Source organism: Oryctolagus cuniculus, chromosome 12, assembly GCF_964237555.1.
Source record: "Oryctolagus cuniculus chromosome 12, mOryCun1.1, whole genome shotgun sequence".
Classification (NCBI taxonomy): Eukaryota; Metazoa; Chordata; class Mammalia; order Lagomorpha; family Leporidae; genus Oryctolagus; species Oryctolagus cuniculus.
The window spans coordinates 9,348,662-9,361,574 of record NC_091443.1 but is presented as its reverse complement, the minus strand read 5'-3'; the positions used below and the strand labels follow the sequence as shown (position 1 = coordinate 9,361,574).

At 43.9% G+C, this 12,913-nt stretch overlaps 1 protein-coding gene across 15 annotated transcripts in view; it reads right to left on the bottom strand.

Moving 5' to 3' along the window:
* Positions 1-12,913, bottom strand: part of MEF2A (myocyte enhancer factor 2A) — a 151,946-nt gene that overhangs the window by 68,680 nt on the left and 70,353 nt on the right. For all 15 annotated transcript variants that reach the window (XM_051822954.2, XM_051822957.2, XM_070053507.1 and 12 more), the window contains one exon: positions 1,068-1,271. In XM_051822954.2, coding sequence (XP_051678914.2) covers positions 1,068-1,271 — 204 coding nt within the window. The remainder of the gene's footprint in view (positions 1-1,067; positions 1,272-12,913) is intronic.

Below are 12,913 nucleotides of genomic sequence, written 5' to 3'. Positions count from 1 at the left end.
GTATGCTTCAAGGAAGGAAAGAAAACCCCTTGGAATAAAAATGAAACAAAAACCTCCAAATATAAATAAGACAAAGGCAACTATGAAGTTAATTTAAAATGCCATTAGAAATATAATGCCATTAGAAATATATGATTTTGAAGCAGAAAAAGGGGATAAATTGCATTGATTTTCCTTTTTGAAGCTTTTCCTTTTAAAACATGACTTCTCAATGAATCACTCCATAAAAATATTTTTAACTTAATAAGGCTGGCAGAACTAAATGGGTAGCGATTTAAGAAAATGAGGATTTCTCCCTCTCCACAAATTAAAGCACGTTACTACAACAGCAGTATGTATGTGATTTTCTTCCCTTTCCCTGTGTTCAAAGTTCTGAACTGTCACTGACATTATGAAATGACTGTCTTAATAGTGACACTATAACTTCATACAGTCCAAAAGTGATACAGTGTCTTACAATGTTGATTTTAAAATTTACACAGAACAAGTAAGCATAGAGGAAATGTGAGACTATGTTAGTGAGACTACCATAGTGTACATGGTAAAATAGTTTACTGTTTGAATAAATAGGATATATTTATAATAGACAAGTGGGTCATCATAGAGCAGTATTAGACTCTTCTATGAAATGACTGAGAAAAGAGATACATATATAAACCAATTTATATTCTGTAGTAAAAAGCAAACTAACAGGGCCAGCATTATGGCACAGTGGGTTAAGGCACTGTCTGCAACACCAGCTTCCCACTTCCAATCCAGCTCCCTACTAACGTGCCTGAGAAAGCAGCAGAAGATGGCCCAAGTACTTGGGCCCTGCACCCACTCAGAAGACCTCGATGGAGTTCCTGGCTCCCTGCTTCAGCTGGGCCCAGCCTCAGTGTTCACAGGCATTTGGACAGTGAACCAACAGATGGAAGATCTTTCTCTCTCTCTGCCTCTCCCTATCACTCTGCCTTTCAAGTAATAAACTAGATCTTTAATTACAAAGAAAGCAATCTGACAGTTAATGTTCTAAAATGGAGGACTGCGTCATTAGCCCAGTTCACGCATTACTGACGTCGTGTTACCTCGACAATGTCCGAGTTGGTTCTGCTCTCATGAGGCTCGTTGTACTCCGTGTACTTGAGGAGCACCTTGTCCATATCGGTGCTGGCGTACTGGAACAGCTTGTTGGAGCTGTTGAAAATGATGAGCGCTATTTCACAGTCACAGAGCACACTAAGTTCATAGGCTTTCTTCATCAGTCCAAACTTTCTCTTCGTAAAAGTGACCTAGGCAATCAAAAAGAAAAACCAGTATACTTTTATTAGAAGTGCAAATCTCAGTCAGACTGCAAAGATGGAAAAGATTCCGAACCTCATCCACATGGGCCTCCCTTCTACTACAAAAGGTGAAGAACCAGAGAAGAAATACAGGTCTCTTATTATCCATCTTAAATTCACCATTAAAAATGCTAAATTGTACCTCAAGTAATCCAGCATCACAGACTTTAAGCTCTAAACAACTAAGTACATCCTTCTCCCTCCCAAACTCTCTACCGCACACACTGAAATTCAGTCTAGGATTAGCAAATTCCCCAATATCCTCAAATTCTTTTCAGGGGCAGTGTTATTCGTAATAGGTAAGACCACTGCCTGCGAAGCCAGCATCCCATATGGGTGCCGGTTCATGTCCTGGCTGCTCCACTTCTGATCCAGCTCTCTGTTGGGGGCCCTTGGAAAGCAGCAGAGGATGGCTCAAGTGCTTGGACCCCTGTTACCAATGTGGGAGACATGGAACAAAGCTCCTGGCTCCTGTCTTCAGCCTGGCCTAGTTCTGGCTGTTGTGGCCATCAGGGGAGTAACCAGCAGATAAAAGACCCCTCTTTATCTCTCCTTCTCTCTGTAACTCTTTCAAACAACTAAATAAATCTTTAAAAATAAAAAAAAATCTACTATCTATACTACTATCACCCAAACTAAATTACGTAATATATCAACTGAATTATTAATATACTGAACGTAATGGATTTCCTGCTTCACTTGAAACATCCTGTAGAATACTTGCCAAGTAACTGCCAGAGAGATTTTGAAATGCAAATCAAATTGTCTATGTGGGAGCTTGGAGTTCTTCACTGCACCGAAAGTAACATTCAAACTCACTGAGCACACAAAATAAATGATCTGAACTTACTCTCTATCGGACCTTATTCCTCCCTTATACCCACTAAGCCACACTAGAAGGGATGTGTGGAAATATATGTGGGGTGCCTCTGTTCCTTAGATACCAGCTACTTTCCAGCTCACAAACTCCACTATGTGCCTGCTCCGCTTTGATCTATCTCCCTGCTAATGGACCTCGGGAGGGAAGTGGAGAAGCCCAAGTAGTTGTACTTCTGTCACCCAGAGGGGAGACCAGGACAGAATTTCAGGCTCCTGGCTTTAGCCTGGCCCAGTCTCAGCAGTCATTTGAGGAGCAAACAAGCAGATGGAAGTTATCTCTCTCTCCTTCTCCCTCTGTCACTCTTTCAAATAAAATAAATAAATCTTTATAAAAAATAAACCTTATATTATTTAATCTTTTGAAAAAGCCCTTATTATATAAATACATATACAGAATATAATTTTTTTTACTTGTCATACTACTTTCCCTTGCACCTATACAAACTCCTAACATACTTTTGCAGGAAAACAGCATCTTTCATTCCGTATTTTTGTGCAAGATCATATAATCCTATAATATATATGGACATACTCATAAGGAATTTTTATGTTTTACAAAGTAAGACTTCATCAATATTCTTTTATTTTTGTTTGATTTACTCATTCAACCACATCTTGTGGATATGAACTGAGTCAAATGCTACAACTATAGGGCACCCTTAAATAGCTTTGTAATATTCTTATATAAATGTTATTACTTTTTAATCTTTGCCAGTATGATAGGTATAAATAAAAATCTCATTTTGTTAAATTAGACTTTTTCTTGTATTTGTTGTCATTTGGGATTTCTTTCCTCTGAACTACTTACCTTTATCTAAGTAAAAAAAACCTTACAGATACAAAACATAGTTTACAAATACTTTTATGAAATTTCTCATTTATGCATGGAGTTTACTTATGAATCATTGCCATTAAGTTCTCCATTTTTATTATCAGTTGTAATACTGATTTTCAGAATGTGGAAACCATATTTATCATCAGAATATACCATTATTAAAATATGCTATGTTAAGATATAGAAATCTGAATCATTTATGTCTTGAGATGTACCTAGATGTATTTGCTACATTAAAATTAGCACAGAGGCCAGTACTATGGTGTAGTGGGAAAAGCTGCCACTGGCGCTGGCACCCTTTATAGGTGTTGGTTTGTGTCCCAGGTGCTCCTCTTCTGATCCAGCTCCTTGCTAATGTGCCTGAGAAAGCAGCAGAAGACGACCCAAGTGCTTGGGCCCTTGCACCCATGTGAGAGACCCAGAAGAAGCTCCTGGTTTCGGCCTGGTCCAGCTCTGGCTACTGCAGTCCTTTGGGAATGAACCAATCTCTCTCTCTCTCTCTCTCTCTGTAATTCTACCTTTTAAATAAATAAATCTTAAGAGTAAAAAAAAATAAAAATTTAGCACCAGGTGAAGTCATTTAAATTATTTATTTTTTTGGACAGGCAGAGTTAGACAGTGAGAGAGAGAGAGAAAGGAGGTGAAGTCATTTAGAAAATGTTTATTCTTCAGCACTGAAGCAGAGGGAAAAAATGACAATCAAGATGAAGATTGCTCTACCTAACACGTTCAAAATGAGTAAAATATTAACCAGACAGTATTAAACTGAAATAGGCAACATCTCCTCAGAAAATGCATTAAGCATAATTTAAAAAATTATTTTTATAAAATAGTTCATTATTGGGGCTGGCGCTGTGGCGCAGCAGGTTAAAGCCCTGGCCAGAAGCGCTGGCATCCTATATAGGTGCCGGTTCCAGTCCCGGCTGCTCCTCTTCCAATCCAGCTCTCTGCTATGACCTGGGAACGCAGTAGAAGATGGCCCAAGTCCTTGGGCCCCTGCACCCACGTGGGAGACCTGGAAGAAGCTCCTGGCTCCTGGCCTTGGATCGACCCAGCTCCAGCTGTTGCGGCTATCTGAGGAGTGAACCAGCAGATGGAAGATCTCTGTCTCTTTCTCTCTCTGTATCTACCTCTGTAACTCTTTCAAATAAATAAAATAAATCTTTAAAAAAATAGTTCATTATCAATAAACAGTACAGTCCTGCTGTCCTTTCCAAAACCATTAATTCAAAAATATTTTTTTGAAGTTAACACTCAGAGGAAGCTGAAGATAAAGGAAGGGTTGTGGAAGAAGGGATTTAGCTTCTACTACATCAAGTTTCCTTGTATTCCTCCAATCTGCTCCGGTTAGAGCGTGATCAGGAAGAGCTTTTTCAACCAATTTGCACAAAAATACACTTATGCTTCAATGATGGCATCAAAATTTAAAGTTATATAAACATAGCACTTTCAAGCTTTCTAATCTAAAACTTTTTCTTTCTAGTGTTTAGTCTGTTTTTTAATTGAAAACTTTCTATTATACTACCTGTAGGATAAGAGAAAAGTTAAAAGGAAGTAACAGAGATTTTTCCATAGACTTCTGTCCCCACACATGCCTAGGCTGCCCAATTATCAATATCCCACGAAGAGCAGTACCTTTATTACAATCTTTACACTGATATATCATTTCAGCCAAAGTCCATGGTTTACAACAGGGTTCGCTCTTGGTATTGCACACATTCTGAGGGTTTAGACAAATGTATAATGACATGCATCCACTATTTCAGCATCATGTAAATTCTGCCTTAAAAATCCTCTGTTCATGGGGCTTAGCATTGTGGCATAACGGTTAAAGCTGCTGCTTTCAATTCTGAATTTCTGCAATTCTTGACATTCTGACAATTCTTGACATTCTGACAACTGGCGTATGGGCGCCAGTTCAAGTCCCAGTTGCTCCACTTCTGATCCAGCTCCCTGAAAATGTGCCTAGGGGAAGCAGCAAAAGATGGCCTAAGTCTATGGGCCCTTGCACCCACTTCCAGCTTCAGACAGGCGCACCTCTGGCCATTGAGCCCATCTGGGGAATGAACCCGTGGGTGGACAATCTCTCTCCCTCTCCTCTCTCTGTAAACTCTAATTTTCAAATAAATAATCTAAAAAATAAATAAATAAAACCTCTGTTCTCTGCCTATTCATCCCCCTTACCACCATCCTCCTCACTCCACCCCCAGCAACTATTATCTTTTTACTGTACAGTACAGTTTTGCCTTTTCCAAAATGTCCTCTAGTTGGAATCAGATAGTCAGTAGCCTTAGCAGATTCATTACTTTCACTTAGTAATAGGAATATACAGTTCCTCCATGTTTTTTCATGGCTTCAGAGTTCATCTCTTTTTAGTGCTCAAGAATATTCCATTGTCTGAATGCACCAGTTTGTTTATTCACTCATCTAATGAAGTACGTCAGGTTGATTCTTAAGTTTTCACAATTATGAATAATGATGCTGTAACCATCCATGTGCTGGTTTTAAACACACACAAGTTTTCAACTCCACTGAGTTAAAATTAAGGAGTGCAACTGATGGACTGCACATTAACAGTAGGTTTAGTGTTTTGTAAGAAAGCATCAAAAACCTGAACTATAGTTGGTTTAACTACTGGAGGCTCAGTATGGACAAATCTGAAAGTTACAAACTCCAAGGAAGAATCCGTCTTGGAGGACACACCCACGCTTTTTTGAGTTTTGTCTCTAGAACTTCTACCAGGTTCTCACAGTGAAGATGACAGAAAATCCCCCTGGGGCTTCAGCAGGGACTAGGGTAAATGGCCAAGAGCTGGGCCACCAACAGAAATTGTTTCACCAGAGCTTAACTATCTAGTGGAAGGGAAATACACAACTCAACTACCCACAAGCCAGCGTGCCCCACCTGCTGGGGTGGTGAGGCTGACTGAGAAGCCACTGGCTGGCAAGGTCACACTCCAGGAGCCCAGGGTCATCACAGGTTCACAGAATGCTTCCTCAGCACCCTCAACCCAACCACATCACAGAGCGTCTGGTTACCACAGGTTCCCTTTCCCAAATACATCGTGCCTGGCTTCCAACAAAAGATCAGATGGTGTACGAAAAGGGAAGAAAACAGAGTCTGAAGAAACACAGCAAGCACCAGAGTCAGAGTCACACAGGACAGGAACGCTGCAATCAGCAGACCAGCAGTAGAAAACAGCTACAATGAATATGCTGAGGGTGCCAGTGGGAAAGAAAAGAGAATATATAAGAGCAGAGCAGTAAACATAATCAGAGATACAGAAATTCTAAGAAAGAAAAAATGTGAAAGAGCAAAATCATTGTAACAAATAAATAAATCTCTGATGGGTTCATTAGTAGGATAAATCTCTGAGCTTGAGAATATATCCACAGACACATCCTAAACTGAAAATCAAAGAGAAAAAAGACTAAAGTGACAGACTACCCAAGAACTGCAGAACAGCTAAAAAGATGTACAGTAAGAGGAATGGAACATCAGGAGAAAAACAGAGAAAGGAGAGACAAAATACAGATGTTTCCTACCTACAGTTGGATTACATCCTTATAAAACCATTTTAAGTTAGAAATACTATAGTTAAAATGCCTGCATACTGTGGAGCACCAGCTGTTTACCCAGGTGACAACATGGATCACTGGCAGCTGTGGTTCAGTGTCACTGCCCAGCATGACAGTAAAGATCAAAATTCAAAGTATGGTTTCTTCTGAATGAGTTTTACTTTTGGACTATCACAAACTCAAAAACTTTTGAAGTCAAACCATTCTAAGCTAGAGAGCAACTATATTTAAAGCAGTAACAACTGAGAATTCCCCCAAATTAATGTCACACACAAAAACCAGAGATACAAGCCGGCGCCGTGGCTCACTAGGCTAATCCTCCGCCTTGTGGCGCCGGCACACCGTGTTCTAGTCCCGGTCGGGGCGCCAGATTCTGTCCTGGTTGCCCCTCTTCCAGGCCAGCTCTCTGCTGTGGCCAGGGAGTGCAGTGGAGGATGGCCCAAGTGCTTGGGCCCTGCACCCCATGGGAGACCAGGAGAAGCACCTGGCTCCTGCCTTCAGATCGGTGCAGTGCGCCGGCCACGGCAGCCATTGGAGGTTGAACCAACGGCAAAGGAAGACCTTTCTCTCTGTTTCTCTCTCACTGTCCACTCTGCCTGTCAAAAAAAAAAAAAAAAAAAAAAGATACAAGAAGCTCAGAGGACACCATACAGGACAAATGTAAAAAAGGAAAAAATAAAGAAGGGAGGGAGGGGGAGGGAGGGAGGGAGGAAAATAAAGAAGGGAGGAAGGGAGGGAGGAAGGGGGAGGGGGGAGGGAGGGAGGGAGGGAGGGAGGGAGGAAGAAAAGAAAAGAAAAGAAAAGAAAAGAAAAGAAAAGAAAAGAAAAGAAAAGAAAAGAAAAGAAAAGAAAAGAAAAGAAAAGAAAAGAAAAGAAAAGAAAAGAAAAGAAAAAAGAAAAAGATCTATTCTTTTCACATACTCATGTAAACTGCAGAAAAATCAAAGATAAAATTTTAATAGAGGGCCGGCACCATGGCTCAATAGGCTAATCCTCCACCTGCGGCGCCGGCACACCGGGTTCTAGTCCCAGTCGGGGCACCGGATTCTGTCCCGGTTGCCCTTCTTCCAGGAAAGCTCTCTGCTGTTGCCAGGGAGTGCAGTGGAGGATGGCCCACGTGCTTGGGCCCTGCACCCCATGGGAGACCAGGAGAAGCACCTGGCTCCTGACTTCCTATCAGCGCGGCGCGCTGGCCACAGAGGCCATTGGAGGGTGAACCAACGGCAAAGGAAGACCTTTCTCTCTATCTCTTCTCCCACTGTCCACTCTGCCTGTCAAAAAAAAAAATTTTTTTTAATAAAAGCCTGAAGGGAAACACATCTTTTAATATGTGTATTTATACAGGGGATCAAAGATAAGAATTATACCCAACTTCTTAAAAATCATGCAAACAAAAAGAGGGTAGACTGACATATTTAAAGTGTCAAGAAGAAAAACTCTACCAAGCTAAAATTCTATATTTGGCAAAGTTATTCTTCCAAAATGAAGGAGAAATAGACTTTTTCAGACACAAACTGAGGAAACTTGTTGTTTCTTGGACTGTCTTACAAGACAGAAACATGGATTTGCATAAAGGAAGAACATCAGAGAAAGAGTAAATGCAGGTAAAACAAAAACTTATTTTTCCTTTTGTTAGCTGACCTAACAAGTAACAGTTTGTTCACAGTAAGAGCAACAACGCATTAGATAACCGCAGCTTATGTAAAAGGGAAAAGAACGCCAGCAGTGATACAGGGGCAGTAGAGAAGACTTAGGAATACTCTGTTGTCATAGGTACTCACACTACCTGTGAAATGGTGCAACATGATTTGACAGTCTATTTGGAGATGTTGTAAATGTATATTACAAACTCTAAAGCAACCATGTAAAAAAGGGAAGAAGTATCCAAAATGCTAAGAAAGGAAAAAAAAAAACAGAATCAAATAAAAGGTTCAATTAAAACCAGAAAAGGTAAAAAGAATTTTTTTAAAAGGCTATTTTTTTTTAATTTTTTTGAAATTTTTTTTATATTTGACATGCAGAGTGGACAGTGAGAGAGACAGAGAGAAAGGTCTTCCTTTGCCTTTGGTTCACCCTCCAATGGGCGCTGTGGCCAGCGCACCGCACTGATCCAATGGCAGGAGCCAGGTACTTATCCTGGTCTCCCATGGGGTGCAGGGCCCAAGCACTTGGGCCATCCTCCACTGCACTCCCTGGCCACAGCAGAAAGCTGGCCTGGAAGAGGGGCAACCAGGACAGAATCCGGTGCCCCGACCGGGACTAGAACCCGGTGTGCCGGCGCCACAAGGCGGAGGATTAGCCTAGTGAGCCGCGGCACCAGTAAGGGGCTATTTTTTTAAAGGCTGTTACTCAATAGGACTTGACTCCTCAGATTCATGCAAATGTTCAAACCCCAAAGTCTTTGTTAGCAGTTAATTGATTAATACAGGTTAGGGTGATTGGCTAGGAGGTGGGCCCAGCGGTCACTGAAGGCTTGACCTTGGAAGATGGCTCTGGCTGGGTGGGTTGATTTTTACTAATTGTATATTTATTTGAAAGGCAGACTGACAGAGAAAGGAGGAGGGAGATGGAGAGAGAGAAATGATCTTCCATCTGCTGGTTCACTCTCTAAATGGCTACAATGGCCATATCTGGGTCAGGCCAAACCAGGTGCCAAGACCTCCATCTAAATCTACCATCAGCAGGAAGCTGGACCTGAAGCAGCACAGCCAGGACTGCCCATCTGCACCCCAACACCAGCCACAGGGTTGGCTATTTACACCGAGTGCAACCTCTGCTTCCCAGTTTCCCCCACACGCTCCGCCATCACCAGCCTCCACCAGAAGCCAGACTACTGAGGCTGGCTGTTCTTAACTGTGAACGCCCGGACTGTGAGCCAAATTAAACCAGCCTTCTCAAGAATCTCTTCTCGGGTATTTTAGTTAAAGTTACAAAACGCTGACTAAGACAAAATTTAAAGACAAAAACAGGAAAAAAGAATAAGCTCAACAAATACTGTAGATGTTAATCAAGTATCAATAATCACTTTGAACATCAATGGTACAAAATATGCAAATAGAAAATATGCAAAATATGCAAATGGAAAAACATTGTCAGAATGGATCAAAAAATAAAATCCAACCATATACTGTTTACCAAAACCCCTCAAATACAAAAAAAGATTGCAAATAAAGATATATGCTGCTAACACTAATCAAAAGATAACTGAATAAGTAGTTATATTAATTTCAACAGACCAGAGCAAGTAAATTTACAGGAACAAAGAAAAGTGACACATAAGGATAAGGAGATTGGGGCCAGCACCATGGCGCAGTAGGTTAATCCTCTGCCTGCGGCGCCAGCATCCCACATGGGCATCAGTTCCAGTCCCGGCTGCTCCACTTCCAGTCTTGCTCTCTGCTGTGGCCTGGGAAAGCAGTGGAAGACGGCTCAAGTCCTTGGGCCCCTGCACCCACATGGGAGACCTGGAAGAAGCTCCTGGCTCCTGGTTTCGGATTGGCACAGCTCCGACCGTTGTGGCCATCTGGGGGGTGAACCAATGGAGGGAAGACCTTTCTGTCTCTCCCTCTCACTGTCTGTAACTCTACCTCTCAATAAATAAATAAAATCTTTAAAAAAAAAAAAAGGATAAAGAGATCAATTCTCCAAGAAGACATTAAAATTCTTTAAGTGTCTGTATGTAACAGGACAACAAATGAGGCAAACACTGATAAAACTGCAAGGAGAAAAGATGAAGCCACTATTAACCTGAGAAATTTCAATAGTCCTCAATTAGAAAGGGACAGGTCACTGTCACACAGCTATGAAGCCTCCATCTGCAACTCCAGTATCCCATGTGGGTGCTAGTTTGAGTTCCAGCTGCTGCACTTCCAATCCAGCTCCCTGCTAATGCATCTGGGAACGCAGCAGAAGGTGGCCCAAGAGCTTGGGCCCCTGAATCCAAGTGGGAGATCCAGAAGTGTCGCTCCCCCTCTTCGTGGAGGAACGACACAGGACCCTGCGTTGTTCTTTTGTCTGCTCGGCCCTCCCCGGGTTTGCTGCTGGTTCTTCCCGGGTTGGCTACCGACCCTTCCACCTCTGTGGAAGGGCGGTTCCCCCTAGCCACTTTCCCCACTTCCGCGGGGGAGTGGCACACCGCCCGCCGGCTCTCTCGGGGGCTGCACAGGTGTTCCTTCAGATAGATGTTCCTGGTGCATGTTGTCTCTCTCCTCCTTTATAGTCCTCTTCCGCCAATCCCAACTCTGCTACCCACACGCCGAGTACGCTGCTCTCCTCCAATCAGGAGCAGGTCCTACAGTTTATTGGTTGAACTGGAGGCAGCTGTGTAGAAGCTGTTTCTCCCTTCTCAGCGCCATATTGTGGGAGAGCAGATGCATAGAATAAGTCTTAATTCCAGTAACTTAGTCTAGTCCGGGTTGCTCCCCACAGATCCCCCTTTCTTTTTATTTTTTGGCGTTGATACGCGCCTGTCTTCGGTGCCCCGTGGCACACACTCTGCTCTGCTTGCTAGAGCTGCCCACAGGTGCTTACAAGCCCTACCAATCAGGCAAACCGAATCCGGGTCCTCTCTTCACCATGTTGTGAGGAGGTTTTTAGGCACTGGTGCGTGCCTGTGTTCGGTGCCCTGCAGCGCATGCTCTGCTCTGCTAGAACTGCCTGCAGGTGCTTACAAGCCCTACCAGGCAAACCGAATCCAAGCCCTCTCATTGCCGTATTGTGGGGAGACTTATTGGTGTTGATAACGTGCCTGTCTTCGGTGACCTGCGGCGCATAAGCTGCTAGCCGCCAGCAGGTGCTTATCGTCTTACTAATCAGGCAGACCGAATCCAAGCTCTCTCATTGCCGTGTTGTGGGGAGGCCTTATTTTTCTCTATTTCTCTATCTCCGGGCATTCCTATCTCTCCTATTTTACTTCTATCTGCCAGCATTCCTATTTCTCTCATTTTACTTCTAAACTTCTGTTTCTCTTATCCCTGCGGCATCCCGGCGCCCGCCCCGAGGCTGCTTCTCGGCGCCTCCCCCCACTGCGGCGTCCCGGCTCTGCACCGCTTCAGCCCACGCTTCTCTCATCTGTGCAGCTTCCCGGCGCCCGCCCTGCGGCGGGCTCCCGGCTCTGCGCGGCTCGACTTCGCGCGCTCTCCGCGGTCTCCGCGCCCCTTCGCGCCTGCACCAAGGCCTTCGCGCTAGCCCTACGTTCCCTATCTATTCACGCCCCGCGCGCTCTCTCTGCACGCCGCTTCTGTGAGTCACACAGCGTAGCTTACGTTTCCGCCACCAGTATTCAATCTAAGTTCCCCGGGCTAACCTGGCAAATTCAACCTAGCTTACGCGTCTCTGCCTTATGGTTTGGCTTCCCGTCTTTTGCTCCCCGGGCTAATCTGACGGATTCCAACCTGGCTTACATCTCCTCCTCTGGTTTTAGCTTTTTGCCTTTTGCTCCCCAGGCTGACTTGAAGAATTCCAACCTGGCTTCCGTCTCCGCCTCAGCCTGCTGCTCTCCTCCAATCAGGAGCAGGTCCTACAGTTTATTGGTTGAACTGGAGGCAGCTGTGTAGAAGCTGTTTCTCCCTTCTCAGGGCCATAATGTGGGAGAGCAGATGCATAGAATAAGTCTTAATTCCAGTAACTTAGTCTAGTCCGGGTTGCTCCCCACACAGAAGAAGTTCTTGGCTCCTGGTTTCAGTCTGGCCTAGCCCTGACCATTGCAGCCATTTGGGGAGTGAACCAGCGGATGAAAGATGTCTCTGTCTCTACCTCTATCTCTTTAACTCTATCTTTCAAGTAATATAGAAAGAAAGGAAAGAAGGGGGGGGGACAAACAGAAGGAAAGAAAGAGAAAAAGAGGGGCCGGCGCCGTGGCTCACTTGGTTAATCCTCCGCCTGCAGCACCGGCATCCCATATGGGCACCGGGTTCTAGTCCTAGTCCTGGTTGTTCCTCTTCTAGTCCAGCTCTCTGCTGTGGCCCAGAAGAGCAGTGGAGGATGGCCCAGGTCCTTGGGCTCCTGCACCCGCATGGGAGACCAGGAGAAAGCACCTGATTCCTGGCTTTGGATCAGCGCAGCACCGGCCGTAGCAACCATTTGGGGAGTGAACCAATTGAAGGAAGACCTTTCTCTCTGTCTCTCTTTCACTGTCTATAACTCTACCTGCAAAATAAATTTAAAAAGAGAGAGAGAGAAGGAAGGAGAGGGGAGGGGAGGGGAGGGGAGGGGAGGGGAGGGGAGGGGAGGGGAGGAAGGAACTGACAGAACTAACATGCAGAAAACCAAACCAGTAAGTGTGTAATTATACTTGATAG